General features: G+C 39.0%; 1 protein-coding gene and 1 long non-coding RNA gene across 5 annotated transcripts in view; one reads left to right on the top strand and one right to left on the bottom strand.

Annotated features, from left to right (window-relative positions):
• Positions 1 to 9227, top strand: part of C6H14orf132 (chromosome 6 C14orf132 homolog) — a 40647-nt gene extending 31420 nt beyond the window's left edge. For all 4 annotated transcript variants that reach the window (XM_064423469.1, XM_064423470.1, XM_064423468.1 and 1 more), the window contains exon 2: positions 1178 to 9227. In XM_064423469.1, coding sequence (XP_064279539.1) covers positions 1187 to 1402 — 216 coding nt within the window. In that variant the 5' untranslated portion in view covers positions 1178 to 1186 and the 3' untranslated portion in view covers positions 1403 to 9227. The remainder of the gene's footprint in view (positions 1 to 1177) is intronic.
• A 2820-nt stretch (positions 9228 to 12047) lies between these two features.
• LOC135302071 (uncharacterized) lies at positions 12048 to 16158 on the bottom strand. Its single transcript, XR_010363763.1, has 4 exons — positions 15940 to 16158; positions 15279 to 15399; positions 13082 to 13170; positions 12048 to 12483 (listed from the first exon to the last, which is right to left on the bottom strand). It is a non-coding gene; the product is annotated as an uncharacterized LOC135302071 (long non-coding RNA).
• Positions 16159 to 18955: the final 2797 nt, after the last annotated feature.

The following is an 18955-nucleotide window of genomic DNA, read 5'->3' as shown; positions in this document are numbered from 1 at the left end:
TGCTCATGGTTTTTTACAGGAGATTCAGAAACATGTGTCCTGAGCATTTATAGATGTGTGAAAGAGATGTTCTGCAGCTTTTTCTGAAACATTGTCCTATACTTACATGAAACTAGGAGCCTGCACTGAGTGAGTCAGGGGAGACTGTTACAGCTCTGCATTCTGAAGCATACACAGGACAAGGATGGAATCAAAAAGCTTTTGTGTGAACCTTTTTGAGTTGTAAATGGTCTTTGTACTGCAGTAGGTATCATTCTCTTGTCTGAATGAGAATCCATTCATTTGCAGAAGGATATTTTATACCACTATATAGAGGTAAAATAGTTCTCAAACCCTGAAGAATAGCTTTTGTGATCTAGAGTGAAGTTGGGAAGACAATTGTAACATGTAAAAGGACATGGTTAAACAGTTTCTTCTTCCTTTGTCTTCTGCATAGTGTATCGAGTAACTGTTATCTTACCCAGAACATTTTCTGGTGCTGTTGGGAAATCCACTAAGAGCACCAAAGAAACTTTTGTCCTTCCCAGTAGGAGAAGTCTGGTGTGGGAAGCTTTTAGAAAGCTGCCATCTACTGCATTGTGATGGAGCCTTACAAAATCCATTTTGAAGTTTTCCCTTGCATTGATTTATAAATCTTGGATTGTTGCACTGATGTGTTTTGCAAGTGAAGTTAGTGCACAGATACACTCCATCTCTTTTACAGTAAGAACTTTTTACATGATCTCTACATAATCCAAGAGTTTGCTTCTGAGTGATACATAAGAGAACAAATTCTCTGCATCCGATCCTCGCTGTGCTTGTGCAATGTCTTGCAGTGACACCATACCTTTGCTGGTAGTCACAAAACAATCCTGTTGCTATCAGCTCAAATTCTGGTATGTGAGTGCTTTGTGTATACAGGTATCTCTGCTAAATGCATATGATTACTTAGGCTGACTTGAGGCCTGCATGCTAGCTCTTCTGTATATTTGCATGTATTATATGCAGGTTTTCTTCAGTAATATTGATTCAAAGAGAAATGGGAGAAATATTATAGTCTGTGCTATAATAGCACCATGTACATGAAATCTCAGTAATTTTGCAAGGTAGCTAATGGTTATTCTTTAATAATGACTTAGAGACAATGCAAAAGCAGATACTAGCTTTCAGTCTGATTCTGCCATGTTTTTCTTCACAGCTTCCTGTTATGGGAGGAGCCTTTATGGACTCACCCAACGAGGACTTTAGTACAGAGTACTCCCTGTTTAACTCATCAGCCAACGTCCATGCAGCTTCTTCCATGCAGAATCCACCAGAAGAGACATCCCGTTCTTCAAATGATGCCATATTGTTATGGATTGCAATAATAGCAACAATTGGAAATATTGTGGTTGTGGGAGTGGTGTATGCCTTCACCTTCTAGGATGACTGTCACTACAAACACTGGAAGAAAGGAAATCTTCAACAGTATTTGTCATGTGTATGTATGTATGTATGTGTGTATATATACATGTATATCTATATAAATACATATAACTAGAGACTTTGTTGATTAAGTGCTGCCACAGTCATGGAAATGAAATGCAAGTTAATCATCTTAAGTCTTGATGGCAGAAAGAAGTTTGGATGCAAATTGCGTGGAGGTGAGAGCTTTATTTGAGAACTGAGCCAATACCAGTTTTGTATAGAAATGTAATAAAAGAGAGATCAACTTGGTAGTAAATACAGAGAGATATTTATATAGAAAGTGCTTATTTTTTACTGTAGATTTTTCTAGCAGCTCTTCTGCAGTTTGTCAGCTTTTTTTTCTTTTTGGTGCATTTTTTACTGTGGTATAATGTTATATGGAATTGTTCCAGGTCATGTTTTCTAGACGTCTTAATTTCCTTGGTGGACCAAGTGGTTGGCATTGGCTCGGTTCTGATGAAGTCCAAGTTCATCGTGTGTGGGTCTTCAGCATGGCTGTAGACTCCTGGGCTGTATTCAAAATCATCAGTCTCACAGCCATGACAGGCAGATGCAGGCTGTCTATTACTTGCCTTCCAGTTTCAGCAACTGGACCTGGTAATCAATAAATTTATGCTGAGCCTGCCTGCTGCTTAGGAGGAGGCACAGCTATTGCTGCTCTGCAGACTCTCTGAATTTCAGAGGAGAAAATGATAAACAGAGTAGCAGCACAAGTTCCCATTTCTGTCTAGAGGTACTGGATTGCAGTGGTTTATATATGCATTCCTTCCAGGAAACAAAATTCTAATACCACACTTCTCATCTCATTGGACTGCAATCCAGATTTCTTACAGCAACTGTGTGCTTTCATGAGGTTATTAATGTACTGAATGATGGAAAAATTGTATAGCCTAAGTAATAGTGAATACGTCTATGAGAAAGATAAATTTGAAATAAAGGCTGGTCACTTCTGTGCTTATGCAGGGGTGAATTCAAGAGTCAGGTATGTCCTGCGGTAGAAACAACACAAGAAAAGTAATAAGTGTCAGATGTGCAAGTGCTTGTATCTCAGTATTAATATATCTCTGGGTTCTGGTGAATGTCTTGGAAGAGATTTTTTTTTATAGCTGGCTTTAGGAAATGACTCTGATTATCCTTTGGATTTGTTCCACTGCAAGGCAACATTTTTACTGCATTTTTTCCACGGGCAGTTCATTTTCAGGAGCTGTATCTTTTCAAGACAAGCTGTAACCTTCCTTGCTTGAGAGATTGTAAAATCTTGAAAGAAAAAAAAAAAAACACGGCTCTTGGAAATCTTCTTTCACCCCCGTAAAAATTAAGCAACAGTACATAAAATGTATGCACTTTGAGAGCAGCAGACAAATTCTTCTTCTATGTCTGCATGTACTGTCTAGGTTTTCTGTCTCATATAGCTAACACCCAATTCCAGAAAGCCTTGTCTGCAGGAACAGAGACTATTTTTGACACTTGCCTGCTACTGAGCTTGAGGCTGGGCTATGAGCTGCTGAATGTATAGAGAGGTTTGGATTTTCCACTTTTCTCTTTAAACCCATTTTCCTGCAGGGCTGGTGGACGGTTACTTGAATCAAAGCAGCATGCCCCAAATCAGTATTTATAACCACTCAGCAGTCATTGTGTATATTTTTTCCCTCTCTGTGAACTGTCCTTTAAAGCTAGGAAAGATGCAAACAGAGCTAGCAGTGGGGAGAAAATGAATTAGGTTATTTTGAGGCTGATAAAAACAAATATGAGCTTCTGTGTATGTTGTTATTTCCCTATTTGGAGGCAGGATTTTGTGAAGATGGTTGAGGACAGACAGGACCTATACTGGGAAAAAGTTTGAGAAATCCAGTTCTGGAAGATCAGAGGGAAAGAAAACAAATACTGTCCAATAAAATAACTGTAGTCTTAAGGATGGTAGAAAAATGATGATTTGCATTTCCTAAAATAGCTATTAATTCCTTCATAGCCACAGGACAACAAAAAAGCAGAGGAGCTGCATAAATTATCTACCTTGTTTGTTTTTGCATCCCTCCTTATTCTTGCTGAGCAGAAAGGAAGCTGTTGAAAAGCTGCAGAGAAATTTCCAATGAAGAATTGAGCAGGACAAGGTCTGGTGTGTAAACATGTAGGATCTGTGAAAATGTTGCTTAATGTAATGTACTGTCCCCAACCATTTTCTGATATTCTGTTGCCTTTGTAATTGTATCAGTTACTCATGGACTTGTCTCCATTGTTCCTGCAGGCTGTCTAGTTAGGTCAGATCCTGCAAGCATTTTGGCATAAAGAGCAAAACATTTCCACCATGACTAAAACCAGTTTGACACGATGGTACTTGCCCAGTGGGATTATTCTGCTGCCTAATGAATTTGCCAGTGGAGTGCTTTGCTTAAATTTCCTAGAATATTAATCTTAGTGCAATTAGCAATGTTTGCATCTCTCTCCCAGAGCACTGGACTAAACTCTTCAACCATGAAGAAAAGCATTAGAGTGGGAACAGCAAAAAGACCCACTATTCTTCTAGTGAAACCAAGTGACACTTTTGTGTTGCTTTTCCCAAAGAAAATGCCCTACTTTCATGTGAAACTGATAGTAATAGCAGGAGTGTTGGAAAACAATGAGTTCCGCCTCCTGCATCCGGATCATCATCATACATATTTTCATTGTTAGAGGCTGTGTTGTCAAGAAGGGCCAGACAAAACTTTAATTTAAGTAATTGGCTTGACAGGGTGACATGGCAAGCTGGGTGCAAGCAGCAAGTGCAGGCATTTCCTGCCTCATAGTTAACTGCACAATAACTGTACAGCTTCTCTGTTGGGAGGAAAAGTTAGTTCTAGGATGCAGGTACAAGGATACTGCGCGTGAGTCTGGAATATTGTCAGGGGTATTGAAGATCCCTAAATTGCAGTGGCCAGAGCTGGTTCAAGCTCTGCTCTACTTAGATAGTGACAATATGCACACTTTATTTCTGGATGTTGTGTTCTGGCTTCATCCACTACAACCTTTTCTCTCTTCTGGGAGGTTGGTGAAGGTTTAAATTAAACCATTGAAAAAGGGGACTAATTCGTCATTAAGTTCAGAGAAGGTGCAGAGGGGAATGGAGCAGTGGCTGAGTGGGGGATGTTTCACAGGTATGGTCCTGTGAAATATGTTGCCTCTTGAACTCTCAGCACAGCTTGACTTGGAGCACTCTAGTTTCTCTGTTCCTTGGAGCCAGGCAGCTGGATAATTGATGTCACTCACTGAGGAGTGATGAGGAAGCCAAGCCCAAACACATTCCCCAGAGCTGTTTTCTGAAGCCTTTCTTTAAAGAACATGGTTCTGTTTTTTGCTGAGCACTTTGTGTATGAGCCTGAGAAAAGGATTTCACTTGATCAGTGCTTCAATTAAAAATGTCTAGCACAGATAGCAGTTAGAAAATCTTGACTGCAGTTCATTCTGTGGGAGATGAAGCAAACCACTTTCTATATGCTCTACCTATAGAGGTGTTTTAACTTCAGCTCTGTTGTGCAACCTCATCATATGAACACATGAAGCAACTTTGCCCTGCAAAGTTATCAATGAGCCAAGAGAGACAAACTAGGGTGCCCTAATAATTCCCTTTTAGCCATGGCCTCGAGGGATCTATGGCAACATACCAAATCATCAAACTCCCTGTAAAGAATTTTTTTTTTTTATCAAAGTAGCCAGCTGCTCGACACAGCAGCTGTGCAGGCACTACAGCAAAAAGACTAAAGGCTGAACAATTATTCAGGTGGGTGCAATGGTACATTCGAAAGGCGAACTGAGTGGGCAAACCCACTAGAGCTATTCCTGTCATATTTTTATCTGCAAGTAGGAGTCGGTGTTTGCCCACAGCATTAACAACCTGTATTTCTGTGTCAGCACACTTGCAAAGCTGAAAAACCGATTTTGAAATGGATGCAACAATAGTAGCAGGGAGATTCATCTGCTAAATAATGTATTTAGCCTTTTCAGTGGGCAGATGAGGTCATAGATATCTCAGAAGTAATGAAATCCCTGCTCCAAAACCCTCACTTGCAATAGGACTTGAGGGCAGTCAGCATCCCACCCAGCTGCTGAGCAGACTGTAATAATCAGCCCCAAATCAAGAGTGAATAGAAGCATCCAGCCATTATTGTCTTGCCATGTACACCCATTTGAACATTAAAAGAAAATACACCTTTGTGTCTGGGACCAAATGAAAACAGGAGCCTCTAGTCTATGGGTTGTTATGTATTTTGTCTATTATTAAAAGCTTTCATTTTGCTATACTCAAGCAATTCCGGTTGTTAATATCCTTTTCACATTTCTCTGCAGGCTGCTGAGAGTTATTAATTTCGTGTAGCACTGTCCATTTATCCAAGGTAATTTGACTGAGTTTCCTGTGGCTAATCACAGAGTTGAATCTGGAAATTTGCTCTTTCTACGGTGATTTCCATTTGAGGTAAATGGACTAAAGATCAGAATCCCAGATCAAAATACATCTGTGCCTTTGGAACATTTGGAGCTCTGGAGAATTGGATTTCATGAGATTAATGCGCAGGAAGGAAGGGACAGTGAGGTCCCTGGTGATAATGTCAGCCATGAGGGTTCTGAGGCAGAGCTGAGTGGTTTATTAACTGCTGCTGTGTCCTCTGAGCCCTGCCGGCTTCCTGCACACACAGCCAGGGCTGAGTGGAAGCTAAACCACCAGGTACAGCACGTCCCTCCTCCCCTCCCAGCCTGCTAATCCTCAGGGAAACAAGCACATTGGTTCTATTCACAGAAGAGCCAGAGATCAATATTGTTAACTGTGTTGTTCCTGGTACATTGTCAGTCACCATAAGGCCGAGATAGGGGTGGTGTAACATGCATTTAGACCTTTACCCCTTGTCTGAGAATGTCCTAAAGCAGTGAAGGCATCCTGAGCCTTGTCTCATACTGCCCTTAACTCACACTAACTTTTTGTGTTTCCTCATATAACCCATCTTTGCCCTTTACCTCATCTTCTCAGCCCAAAACAGGGAAAATGAAGTCACCACTATGCTCTTCTCTGGACATGTAGGGAACTCCTAAATGCTGTGGACCAGCCATATCCCATTTTAGTTTGTGGTTCTTCAGGCACAAAGTGTACAATTACCTACATAAGCAATTCCAGGTAAATACTTGCCTTTGCAGAACAAAAATGCATGACAATTTTATCTCGTTCTGGCCTGTCCTAGAACATTTACACTGAAACAACATGGCCAGAGCTACTTTTGCTGTTTTGGAAATTACACCAACACAACCATGAAGTGGAAAAGAAAACCTTGATAAGACAAACATGTCACAATCATCTCAAGCACGTCTCTGAAGGCAGATTTTCCTGAGTGACATAGGCAGACTTGAGCTGTTGGTAGCAAGGCAAGTGCCCTTTTGTGTGACACAAATAGTCTCCCCCTCTTTGGCAATTCTTGGGAGCATTGTGCCACCCATTCTGTCTTTCCCAGGCTACTATTTTCAGTTGTAGAAAATACTCTAAAACATTCCTGTGTTGGTAGAATACATGTAGGATTTACCTCCCAAAGCTCTGCTTCATCTTCTTTTTTTTGCAAAAGCAAAAACAGCCCTATTTTCTTAAGCATGGAACATTAATGAGTCAATGCATCTGTACAGTAGCATTGTCTCATTTTAATCCTCATTTTTTTGCCAGTAAGTCTCAAAGGAGATCTTACTATTATCCAGACTTTAAAGATGCTGAGAAAAGAAACAAGCAAGAGAATCACAGGATGTCTCCAACGTCACTGCCCAGCATCACTCCTTTAGGATCTATCATTCCTCATTCCTCCCCATATTATCCTTGAACTCAAAACCATCTCTTTAAACTCACTGTCACCATCACATAGTCTCTATGCCTTCATTCTATTTCCCCCCTTGTCTTTGTTGTATTCTTTTCATTCCTTGCTATCAGAGCATATGAGCATTTGGAAGCCAGCAGTGTTCTTCAGCCCTTTTTAGCCAGCTCTTTGGCTGACCTCTGAGAGTAAGGTTAGGGGTCAGAAAGGCCATTGCACAGTGAGGGCAAAGAACAGTGACACAAGGCCTCTTCTCAGGAGAAAATCTTAATCATTGTCTGCCTTAGTGAACCACAAAGTGTTTCCCCTAAGCAGAAGAGCAAGATGTGGCTGTGAAGCTTAGTAACTGTGTTGTCAGTATCCATGCAATGCAAAATTACCTTTCAAAAATTCAGACTTTATGGACATACTGCACTGTTCTGCAGCCAGCACTTACTGAGCTTTTCCCAACCCAAAGACCTTTGTTTTTTTAGCAGATCAGAATCAGTGGTAATGTTCTTAGGGTAAGGTGAGGGCAGTGGGAGTGGGCCCTAGGAGAACAGAAAAGCTCCATGTGATTTACTGTAGGGTCAGGGCCATTAAAGAGCAGCCTATTCAGTAAAGAAAAACAACCACAATGTGCTAAGCTATTTCAAATCTAATCACACCTGCAGGTCTCAGACACACAGCCAAGCTGCTACAGCCAGATTGAACATTTAGAAATGCCATTGTACCCAAAGGAAAGCACATTCTCCTGCCAGAACTGAGGGAGCCATCCAGCCCTGTGTTCTGGGAGCTTCCTGAGCTGCAGCCATTACAGTGATATCGCATTTCTTGAGGAGTTCACTCCCACAATGAACAAACAAGACTGAACTCTTTCAAGTCTAGGCCTAAAACCTGTCTCAGCTGCTGCCTTCGTCAGGATGATTGAAGTTCCTGAGCCTGCACGCTGCTCCATACAGAGGGACCTTTGCCTCCACCTGGAGTCAACTGCATTAATAACACTTCTTCTGTACTTCTGACCTCTGCTTCACTGGATCAGTTTGCAGGACTAGCCGTGTGTTGCTGTATTTTAAATGTAGAAATGTCTGTAGTTTCCTAATCAAAAGCAAGAAAGAAAGCAGAATGCTGTATTTTTTTAAATGAGAAGGTAATAAATCGAGTCTGAATATTTTGATAGATATACTGGAAGGGTATATAATGTAGCAAACAGTTGCACTATTTTTTCCTAGTATGAGTACCCAATCTGAGAAATATTTGTTCTTTCTCTAACTAAATCCTCTTCCAGTTCTGAAGTTTGGAAGTTTAGAAGGAGTGGAGTACAAAGTCTCAGTGAAATGTGAAGCTTATGTAAATAAATCTGGTAGTTAGCTTTGTGAGGTAGCCTATTATGTTTCTTTTTCAGTTATCTCAAATACTGCCTAATTATTTGGGGCTTTTTTCTCCCAAAAAAAGCTAAATAGTGACACTTCTGACAGCATCTGTGCTTCACACAAAATCACAGTCAAATGGAAATTATATTCTTCAGTTCATGTAAAGCAGCTTTACAGGAGCCCTTTAGTATGCACTGTTACTTTTTCTTAATAATCCTGAACAATTTAATCTCTTGTGCTTTCTCTCTGCTACCCTGTTTTGTACACTATCAGGTTTGCAGGGATTCTCTGTATTGTTTTTGTAATACATGGGTTGGTTTCTAGAAAAATCTTTACTGTTGCAATCATTGTTCTTGGATCGTGGAGCTCTATCTGTAAAGGCAAAACCAACTTTTAAGATGCCCTCTGCTTTCTCCAAGTTTACTGTAATTAGTAAGTTTAGTTAAGAGAAATGTATTCTTTTAAGCTCCTGTTATGTTCTTTTCCAGTTATTGACTGCTTTCACTGTATGTGTACTTAGTACTGGTTCAATCCTTTACTATGGTGAAAATGACAAGTTTTGTTAATATCAGATGGAAATTGTGGTTTTGGATAAAGTTCTTCAAATTTATAATGGTGTGTGATTTTTCATTTTGTTCTCAGTTCACTTAAGAGTAGTTAGAAGTCTGGAATTACAGTTATTTAATTATTACCTCCAGTGATACTCATACTAGTTATTTCTTGCAATTTGCAAATCTGCATAGTTTGGTAGCCTTGGGAAACTATCTCTATTGAATGTATGGCACAGAATAGCACTGTGGCTATTTCTACAGAAATGCATTTACCATCTCTCAAAGTCCAAGAAGTGCCTCAGCACACCTGGGAGCCCAGAAGAAGTCTCATTTCTTCAAGCATTAGCTCAGAAGCCCTTGCACCAGGAGCCCTCCTGTCGCTGCTCTCTGCCAGTTCTCTCCCAGCTGAGCTTGGCCGTCCTGGCCCCCAGAGCTGTGCAGGTGCCTTTGTGTCTGAGGCCCCAAAATCCTGAGCAAAGGCTTCTGGGGAATTAAAGGGGGATCAGACCTTGCTGCAGGATGTCCCGCAAGCCTCGCCAAGGCAGATAGTGGCAAGAGGAGGAAAAGAAAACATTTAGCTTTGCTAATGCAATACAGCATACGGATTATTATGGGCCTTGCCTTATGATTCTCCTAAAGGGATTCAGTGAGGCAAGTTGAGTTTAGATCTGCTGAAAGAATGGCAAAAGGACATGCTAAGGGACCTCTTAAGCACAATTTAAAATAAAAAAATTGATTTACCTTTGAATGTAGCAAACTCGGTTCATGAAGATGCATGAACCAATCCTGACAGCAAGTCTGACAATAATTAATTTAAAAAATAAAAAATAAAAATAAAAAGCATGTTTTATCTAGTGCCAGTCTTTATCAGTCTAGCAACATTACATATTCCAGAATTTACCCATCAGAATGTAAGGCAGTGCAATTGCTACACTACAGCAATATCTAATTATAATTCATTTTTCCATTGCAACTATGGAATCATGCAGATCACATTCCTGTTCATTTCCAAATTCTGCACAATATTAAGGAATGAGTATAATCTAGAAATGGAAGAGAATGTTCTGTTCAAGAGTAATTTAAAAATTTAGTTATGTGTGTTCAGACTGAAAAAAACAATTGAAATTGTCAGCACTGTTTTTTGCACAGCATTTTCAATATAAACAAGCTGTCTGCTAATGTAAATTGCTCTGTACTGAGACTAACAGAGAACATCATTCTTTTAGCCCAAGACAGCCTGTCCACTATAGCATTTCAACTGGCATGTTTTGCTGTGTCTAATGCTACCTTACAGTTTTCTTTAGGATAAAAATTAATTCAAATATCACCAAATGACTTCACTGCTTTAACTGCAGTAGGCACGTATCTTACATGGGTATAGGTGAAGTTCTTCAATAAACAACTGCTATTTATTTAACTGCCTTCTGTCTTAACAGAAACATTGGACTCAAACAGGAGCTTTTTGCTATTGCTTGCAAAGGCGTTATTCTGAGCTAAGCAAGTCACCCACAAAATTTGTATTTTGTAAAGACAGACCTTATTATTCTGAATACATGAGACCAACTAACTCCTGTATTTCCCTTACATATTCAGACAATCCTTGCCCATTAGAGGCAAGAAAGACACTCCTTTTATGAAAATATTTTTGTAATTTCTATGTTGAATTACAAAGATTTTATACCTACAGATGTTAGTTTGGTATAGAAAAAAAAGGTTTATTGCTCTCTGAATTTCCCTAGTGACTCCTTAAAGGATAGGTAAAGTGATTTATGATTCCCAGGGCCTTCAGTGTAGCAAACAATTTTAAACAAAATTCTATTCTCTTAGCAGCTCAGCTCTTCTTCCAAGCACCTGGTGCTTTTAATTTATTTTTTTAATCTCTCTACTCTTTCATTTCTTACCTTGTGTGAATACCCAAACTCTTTTGATCTTTATCAATATTTATTACTTTAAAATACTTCGAGTAAATATACCTCAAAGTATGGAAACAAAATACTTACCAAGTACTTATTTATTTCACCTTTTGGTAAATCTAAGCACCCATTTATTCCTTTGAAAGTCTCATGCTTCTGTGTTTTTTAAATAATTTTTGTGACCACAGCAGCTGCTCTTAGCCAAACTCATTTCTATCCCATGTGCAACCTTCCCTGATTTCTGCTTACTATTTACTTGATTGTGTTTCAGGTAGGTCTTATCTTTTGAAGTACACTTGACTGGACTTTCCTAAATCAAACTCAAACTTGTAAGAATTTTCCTTACTTCCTATTTCTTTTATAGTCCAGAGATATGTAGGACTTAATTCTTAAAGCTGTTGTCCTCCTTGCCTCACTTCTGATTGTAGGATACTCTTGACGAAACCTTGATTTTTCTATCTTCCAATCACAATCTAGATTTTCTGTTCTTCAGGCAATTTTGGGGAAAAATATATTCTAAATGTGTAAAAACAAAATAAACAAACATAAAACTTAACAATATTTTGTCGTATTTCAGAATAGTTTTGTTTAGCTTTGATTTTATCTATAAGATGTTGAGACCTCTGATATGACAGGAATCAGAGCATTTTTAGTGCAGTACAATGGGACAGCATAACTGCAAATAGCTTTAGATGTTCACATGCTAAAATTTTCAATATAATCTTGCCACTGGAGCAATTTTTAAATATATCAGTATATGAACAGCATACTGTGTCAAATTATGTTGTATTTTTTTGCAATCTTTTATCTGTTCTGTGATAAAAACAGCTCATGAGATGTGTTTTATTGTGTGTTCAAGTGCCCAATTAAGAATGTTTTCCACGGTGAGGCTGTTTAAGTTAGATGAGAACCATCCATACTTTATAGCTCAACAGCAGTCCTCTGCTTCCCTCAGTGCTTCAGGACTTCCTGAGCTTCAATTCTTGCTAAGTGGGGAAGAGCTGTCTCAGAAACCTGATGCACCATGAGCAAATTTCTTAGGGATCTACAAAGTTCTGCTTCTAATCTGACTGATGATCTGATCAGCAGAGGAAATTGTCACAAGTGCTCACAGAAACCACAGCAGGGCTGCTCTGATGGGGAGCTGCTGTGGGTTTGTGTGCAGCGTGGGGCTGGAAATGGGGCTCTGTGCTGGCTCCTGGCTGTGAGGTGCAAGGGCAGGCCCTGGGCAGGCTCACACAGCTGACCTGGGATGTTGGTTGGAGGTTATCCCATCTTCCCTGTTCAGATAAACCCCATGACTCACGCCAGGGAAATAGGAAGTGCCTCCTTCAAACCGGCATGGTAAGAGACTTCCATTGTAGCACATCCATTTTAACAGGAAAGGACCACGGGAAAAGAATATCTGTTAAATCAAGTGGTGAAACAATGTTTTATATTAAAATAAAGCAGCACCAAAAATCCCCATCAAAACAAAAACAACAAAGCAAATTTGGCATAGAAATAAGGATAATGTCTCTCAAACCACTTGACTATTTCCTCCATGCTATAATACAAGCCATGGAAAATGCTATCACATCATATAATCAGACTAGAATGCAGGGCCATTCCACAACTGGAAATTAAAAATCCAAACATCAGGAGTTTTTTTTCCAGTGCTGCAGCTGTCAATTGCCTATTCCATGCACATCCCAGAGACAAAATAATAGCACAATAGCAAGATTTAATAAGGAAAAAATGAACAAGCAAGCCAGCTAAAAACACAAAACAAAACAAAATAAATACAAACAGGAAAAAAAAAAACCCTAAACACAAAACCACGAAGAAACCCTAGATAGCTTCTGAGCACAGAAAGGCAAATTTTGCCTGGAGGCTTTATTCTGACTGTCCTCTTGAAGGATAGACTGTACTTTTTGCTGGAAGGGCAACTCTGACAAGTCCAGGAGCAATCCTGTGACTGACACTTCAATGGCAAGAGTGACTTGGCCATGACTTTGACCTACCCTCTGGACACCACCAGTAGACTTCACTTTCCAAGGGACTTCACTTCCCATTCCTCATGCATCTCCCACTTAATGCTGCAAGTTTTTCACTACAACAAAGATTGTAAAATAAGATTGTATTTTCATAACCAGTTAAGCATCATGTCATTGCACACATTTCTCCCGCGTTATTTAGCATACCTACAACCATGTTAGTTTATCCTGATGAATTTGGCTCACGTCAGTGTTAAGATTTCACTGAAAAAACTGCCAGAACTGATATCTCAAGTGTCCACTGTGAAAACTGATGCATCCTAAAGGTTGATTATTACTTGTTCACCTTGAAGTTTTTGCAGCTGAATGTTTTGGTAGTATAGATCCAAGGTTCAACTAATGATAGGACCCATGTGGTTAACAGCTCAGGTTAAATGAAAAATGTAGTAATTTCTGAAGCACGTCTTGAAATTTGAGGCCAAGTCAGCTGAAGAGTTCTACATACCTTAGCTGGTCTTACTGTTTACTACAGTGTCATTTTGAGATTTCTCCTCTCCTGGCCATCTTGAAAATTGTAATCACTTGGCTGGGGATATTTGAAGGCAATAAGTTTTGTTCATGCAAAATAGGTCTAACCTTCTCTGCTTCTGATTTTGATCCTTACTTCATCTCAGGGAAAGTATTTAAGGCTTAGCATCCATCCCACTTACCACTATAGAAAAAAATTGGCTAAGAGAAGACATGAAAACCTTTAAATAATTTCAGTTGTCTATTCATCATCTGGAAATCACAGCATTTCTAGGAAATTTGAAATGATCACAGACATTAATAAACTCTGTCTGCAAAACTGCATATTGGTGCTTTTTGTCTTATCCCACTTAAAATATGCAATTGGAGAAATAGTTTAAGAATTTTTACTCCCAGCTGAGTTTCCTAACCACCAAAACACTTGTATTTGCTCTCTTGTCCAATTAATCTCTCTTTGGGGCCTAAGCACTAGAATGGGAGTATAGCAAACAGTGTTCTGCAACTCAGGGAGTGCAGCCTTGACCTCAGAAACATGAGTTTGCCTCCCCATGTGCAGAAGGGGAATCTGAGCTTTCTCCTCCACATTCAGGTAAGTGCTCAACCTGACCAATGAATGCTGGACATTGCTGGGGGAAGAGAAGGAAAGAGAATAAAATATCTTAGTCTTTCATAGTTAATTAGTTCTAATGGTGCACTGAATCTCATAGATGAAATCTGTCGTTCGTGGAACACAAGCTGCACACTTGGGATCATCAGAAGAACTTTCCCTTGGGTGGTATCCCAAACCAAGCTTTAAAAACCCACAGATACTTGGGGAGTTCCCAGGTTAGACAGCTTCCAGGAGAGATTTAAAAGTTTTAAGTTTTGAAGTTTTGGGGAATTTGGAGCTTTGGGGTTCTTTTGGCTTGGTTGGTTGTGATTTTTTAAGATGGAAACACTGATGACAGAATTCAGAAACTTGGCTTTATTGTGGAACTCTTTTTAAGCCACTTGGATGCCTAAGTTTTATCTATTGATAGATTTATACTTGAAATGCATTAAAAATCAGTACTACTTCACAACTGGTTTGATTTCTATCACTTTTAGGATATTCAGCTGTATGGTTTTTTACAGTAAACTATATTATTTATAACCATGTTACCTCTTCAGGATGGAAATCTTTCTAATAATAAGATTTAAGACAATAAGTTTTTGGGGTAACAGATTTTATTGTCTATGCAAAGGTTTTGTTTAATTTAATTGGCTTGGTGCAATCTGTCAGGCTGTCAGAGGATGGCATCATGGTTTCTGTAAGTGGAATTTAAAGAAACTGAAGGATATTTCTGAAAGGAAACTGTAAAAAAAAGTCTTGTTCTAATGAGAACTGAAGTAATTCTTCTGATTGTTGGATTTTCATTTCCAAAATGCCATTCCATGTAAACCTTGCAGTGTCTGTATCTCCACTTCTTTAGTCTTAGAAACAGGTTAGCTTGGCTATGGGGTACTGATATAAGTTAGAAATGGTATTTCTTCTTTGCTATGAAATCAGAAGTAAAATCCTTATCTGCTTCCAAGAAAGAAGAGCCTCTAAGCCTCTATTGCTTAATTTTCCAGATGCAAGGCTCTCCATGTTCCTTTTTTCCCTTGTTCTACAAAATTACGTCAACACATTACAATTTAAAAGAATTCTTTTTATTCTATAATGATATTTACTTACCTTCTTTTTTCTCTCCTGTCTTCTTTAAGTTATGTTACTGCACACACTACAAATGCCTTCCATTCTTCAAAGATAATTTGACCCCGGAAAAGTACATGGTTGTCCCTGGACAGCTGCAAAGCTGAGACATGAGATTGAAGTATTATTCCTAATGAAAACCATCTAAGACTGCACAATCTAAATCTAAAGTGATATTTCTCCTACCTTGTTTGAGAGACCAGTAGCTTTGAGATAATCATAACCAAAGTATCTCCCTACTGTCACATCTGTAACAATAATGTGTAATGTAATATTTTAGCCTTGAGACAGCATTAGAACACTCTCCTGGAATGCTGCATTATCTACCTTGAGCTAATCCTTATATCACATCACAGTTGCAGTGACTGATGAGTCTTTTTCTTTATAGGCTATGAAAACATGATTTATATCCCATCTGTTCACCACAACATGAGGAATTCACAGAAGGCACTGGCCACCCCCCTCACTGCTTGCTTTATCCTAAGTCACCTAGGATACAGTCATGTTAGTTATGTAGAGATGAATCACTAACTTGAAATAGATATTGAGACAAAAATATACTACATTTCTTCTCCTAGATTAATTTTCCAACAAAGTGTTGCTTTGAAAAACTATTCCTGCTCAACAAATGTCACTCACTTACGGAAAAGATTCGGCGCTGTTTGGAAATTCATGGCCTATTTATATACAAGATCCAGTAAAATAATCACAGTGTCCTCTGGCTTTGGAATCCTTTTAAGGATTCCTCTGAAGTATTGTTGAATGTCTATAACACAGCCTTGAAGCTTTCCTCTCTTGTGCAGTTTAGAAATGCAGAAAAATTGTTTTCAGTGGCTTCCTTTGTAGTTTGCTGAGAATCTTTGAAAGCAAGAAAATGAGAATTTGGTTTCCATTATTCAAAATAACATCATAATTTACTGATTGGAGCAAATGAAGCAATATTTTCAGCAGATGCTCCAAAGATAATCTTACTCATCTTCTCCACACACAATTCAAATTATTGCAGCCAGTGCAATGTTGGTTTCAGCAGGGTCCTTCTTGATTAGGGCCACTAATAGTAAGCTCAGAGTCAGACCCTTTATTTCATCTACCACTCAGAAAATTTCTAAGTGCATGACTGAGAGGAAAAGAATTCTCCAAAGTTATCATTCTTTAGCAAGCTCAAAACCCAGGGGAATTTGAAAATTCTCCTCTTTTGCATTGCCATGATACCTGTCAATGTTTCTATTTGCAGAGTAGTGACTCAGATTTCCCCTTTTGAATCAACATATTAAAAGAGTGAATCTGTTTCTCACATCCTACTTTTCCTCCTTTGGTATAGAAACCTGCATCCCTGAAGGCAATGAGAGGAAAAATCTCTGCATAAGGATATGAGAACTGCTGCTTGGCTCACAAAAAGATGCCTATTGTCCTTCAGTTGCTTCATATTTTTAAAACAACCCACCCCAAGACCAGTGGGCCTTAAAAGAAATTTGCTGATGTTATGTTTCCTGTCGCCACTATTTGACACTGCTTTCCTACTTTTCCATGAGTGATATCCTGTCTCACTAGGCAAGAAATAAAAATAAAAGGTTTCCTCTTTCTGGTGTTTCACATCAAAAGAAATGGCACCTCAGTGGACATTATGTCTCTGATCAAACTTTTTCCTTGCTTTTTAAATTTTCCTTAAAAAATATATTTAGTGCATCTTCTGAGTTGCCACTACATTTGTTTTGTTTTGCTTTGGTTTTGGGGGGAATGGTGGTGGGTGCTGTTTGCAAGGGAGTTTTTGTCACCTTCTTACATGATGCTTGCTTTGAATTTTGGTCCCTTTCTATCTGTGAGGTCTCATTCTACAGTTTGATAGTCACCATCCAGGAAACCTCAGAATCTTTAATGAATCTTAATGCTCTTATCTTAAATTTTATAGTGATCATTGTAGATGTTGAGAGCCACTTTGAGGCATTTGGTGTTATTTTGTTTATTTGCTTTTCCTTAAATCTACAACATCCACAACAACCCTTCAAGTTTTAGGTCTCTTTCAAATGAAATACTTTATTCTAATATCTTGAAAAGAGTAAGAAGACTGTATGCTTTGGGATCTCTTGTTTATTGATTCAGAGTTGGTTTTTGTTTTCATCTTCATTCTTTTAATTTCCATCACCTCTCCTATGAAGACAGATTGAGAGAGTTGGGGTTGGTCAGCCTGGAGAAGGCTCCAGAGAGACCTTACAGCACTTTCCACTCCCTAAAGAGGGACCTACAATAAAGCAGGAAAGGGACTTTTTACAAGGACGGATAAGGGATGAGAGTTAATACCTCTGAACTGAAGGAGTGTAGGTTTAGATTAGATTAGATACCAGGAAAAAATTCTTTCCTGTGAGGATGGTGAGGCACTGGCAGAGGTTGCTCAAAATTTTGGATGCCAAGTCTCTGGAAATTCAGGTCCAAGCTGAATGGATTGAGCAATCTGATCTAGTGGAAGGTGCCTCTGCTTATGGCAGGAAGGTTGGAAATCAATACTCTTTAGTATCCCTTTCAAACCTAAACAATTCTGTGATTAAATATGTTGGGCACAAAAAATGAGATAAAAAATTGTAATTTCAGAATCAGCAAGACTACCATTTCTACCCTCAATGAGAAATTTGAGACTTTTTGCTTATTCTCAAGTGTAACTGAAGTGAAATGGGAGACAAGGTTCTTCAGAGAGATGTTTACTGTAAGGAATCTGACTATGCAGAAAGATCTTGGTAAATTATCATGAAACAGGCAAAACAGTGCTGGGCAGTAAAGCCACATGCTGCAACTCAAAATTAGCTAAAGATATGTTTTGTCTGCAACAGAACAAATTATCAGCAAGACAGATGGCCAAAAAGAGGAAAATCAGAATTGTTTCCTCTGGGGCTGGATTTCTGAAAACAAACACTCAGTCTTGTCTCAACTTTGAGACAGAAAATAGAATTCAATAGCATGGAGGAAACTGGAGAATCACACAATAGCAACACAGTATTTCAAAGTGTGGCAATATGAGGGAGGGGAGCAATAATGACAATTGTTCTTGGAGGCTGTGCTGAAAGCAGACCGGGAGGAAGTTTGGTCTGCCCGAGAGCAGAGGCAGTCTGGGTGCTGGGGGGCCTTGGCCTTGCTGGCTGTCCTGTTTACTCCTCGTAGCTGCACCACTAAATCCCCCTGTTTATACATTGCTAACCAAGCCGTGCCTCTGCCTGGGAGGAAAAAGTCATCAAGATTTTCATCATATTTTAAACAACAAGAGAGCTGGCAAAAAGTTTTTCAAAGCCGGCACAGTGATGTAATGAATAGCTCCAAGAGAACACTCTGTGGTGATGGTGGAGGTTACAGCTGTCAAAGAACAGGGAACACCTGTCACTTTCATTTTAAATACTTATTTTTAGCTTATTTTTAAAGAATTCTATAATTTTGTTAAAAGGCTTTGTTTTGTCACCAAATTCCCCAGAAAGTCTCTGCTTAAGTTCCCCATGCTTATACAGTGAAACTTTGACCATGTTGAATGGGTCTCTCCAAATGAAAAGAACATTTTGTTAGCATAGATGAAATGGCTGTTCTGGGAAAGTCTTCAGCCCAAGGAATTTTGAGCATGCCTAATTATATGGATGGAACTGCCCAAAAGACTACTTAGGTCCCCACGTGTTTTGGAGAAG

The sequence above is a fragment of the Passer domesticus genome, chromosome 6 (genome assembly GCF_036417665.1).
Source record: "Passer domesticus isolate bPasDom1 chromosome 6, bPasDom1.hap1, whole genome shotgun sequence".
Lineage (NCBI taxonomy): Eukaryota > Metazoa > Chordata > Aves > Passeriformes > Passeridae > Passer > Passer domesticus.
Note: the sequence above shows the minus strand (reverse complement) of the source record. Positions and strands in the feature narration are given on the sequence as shown.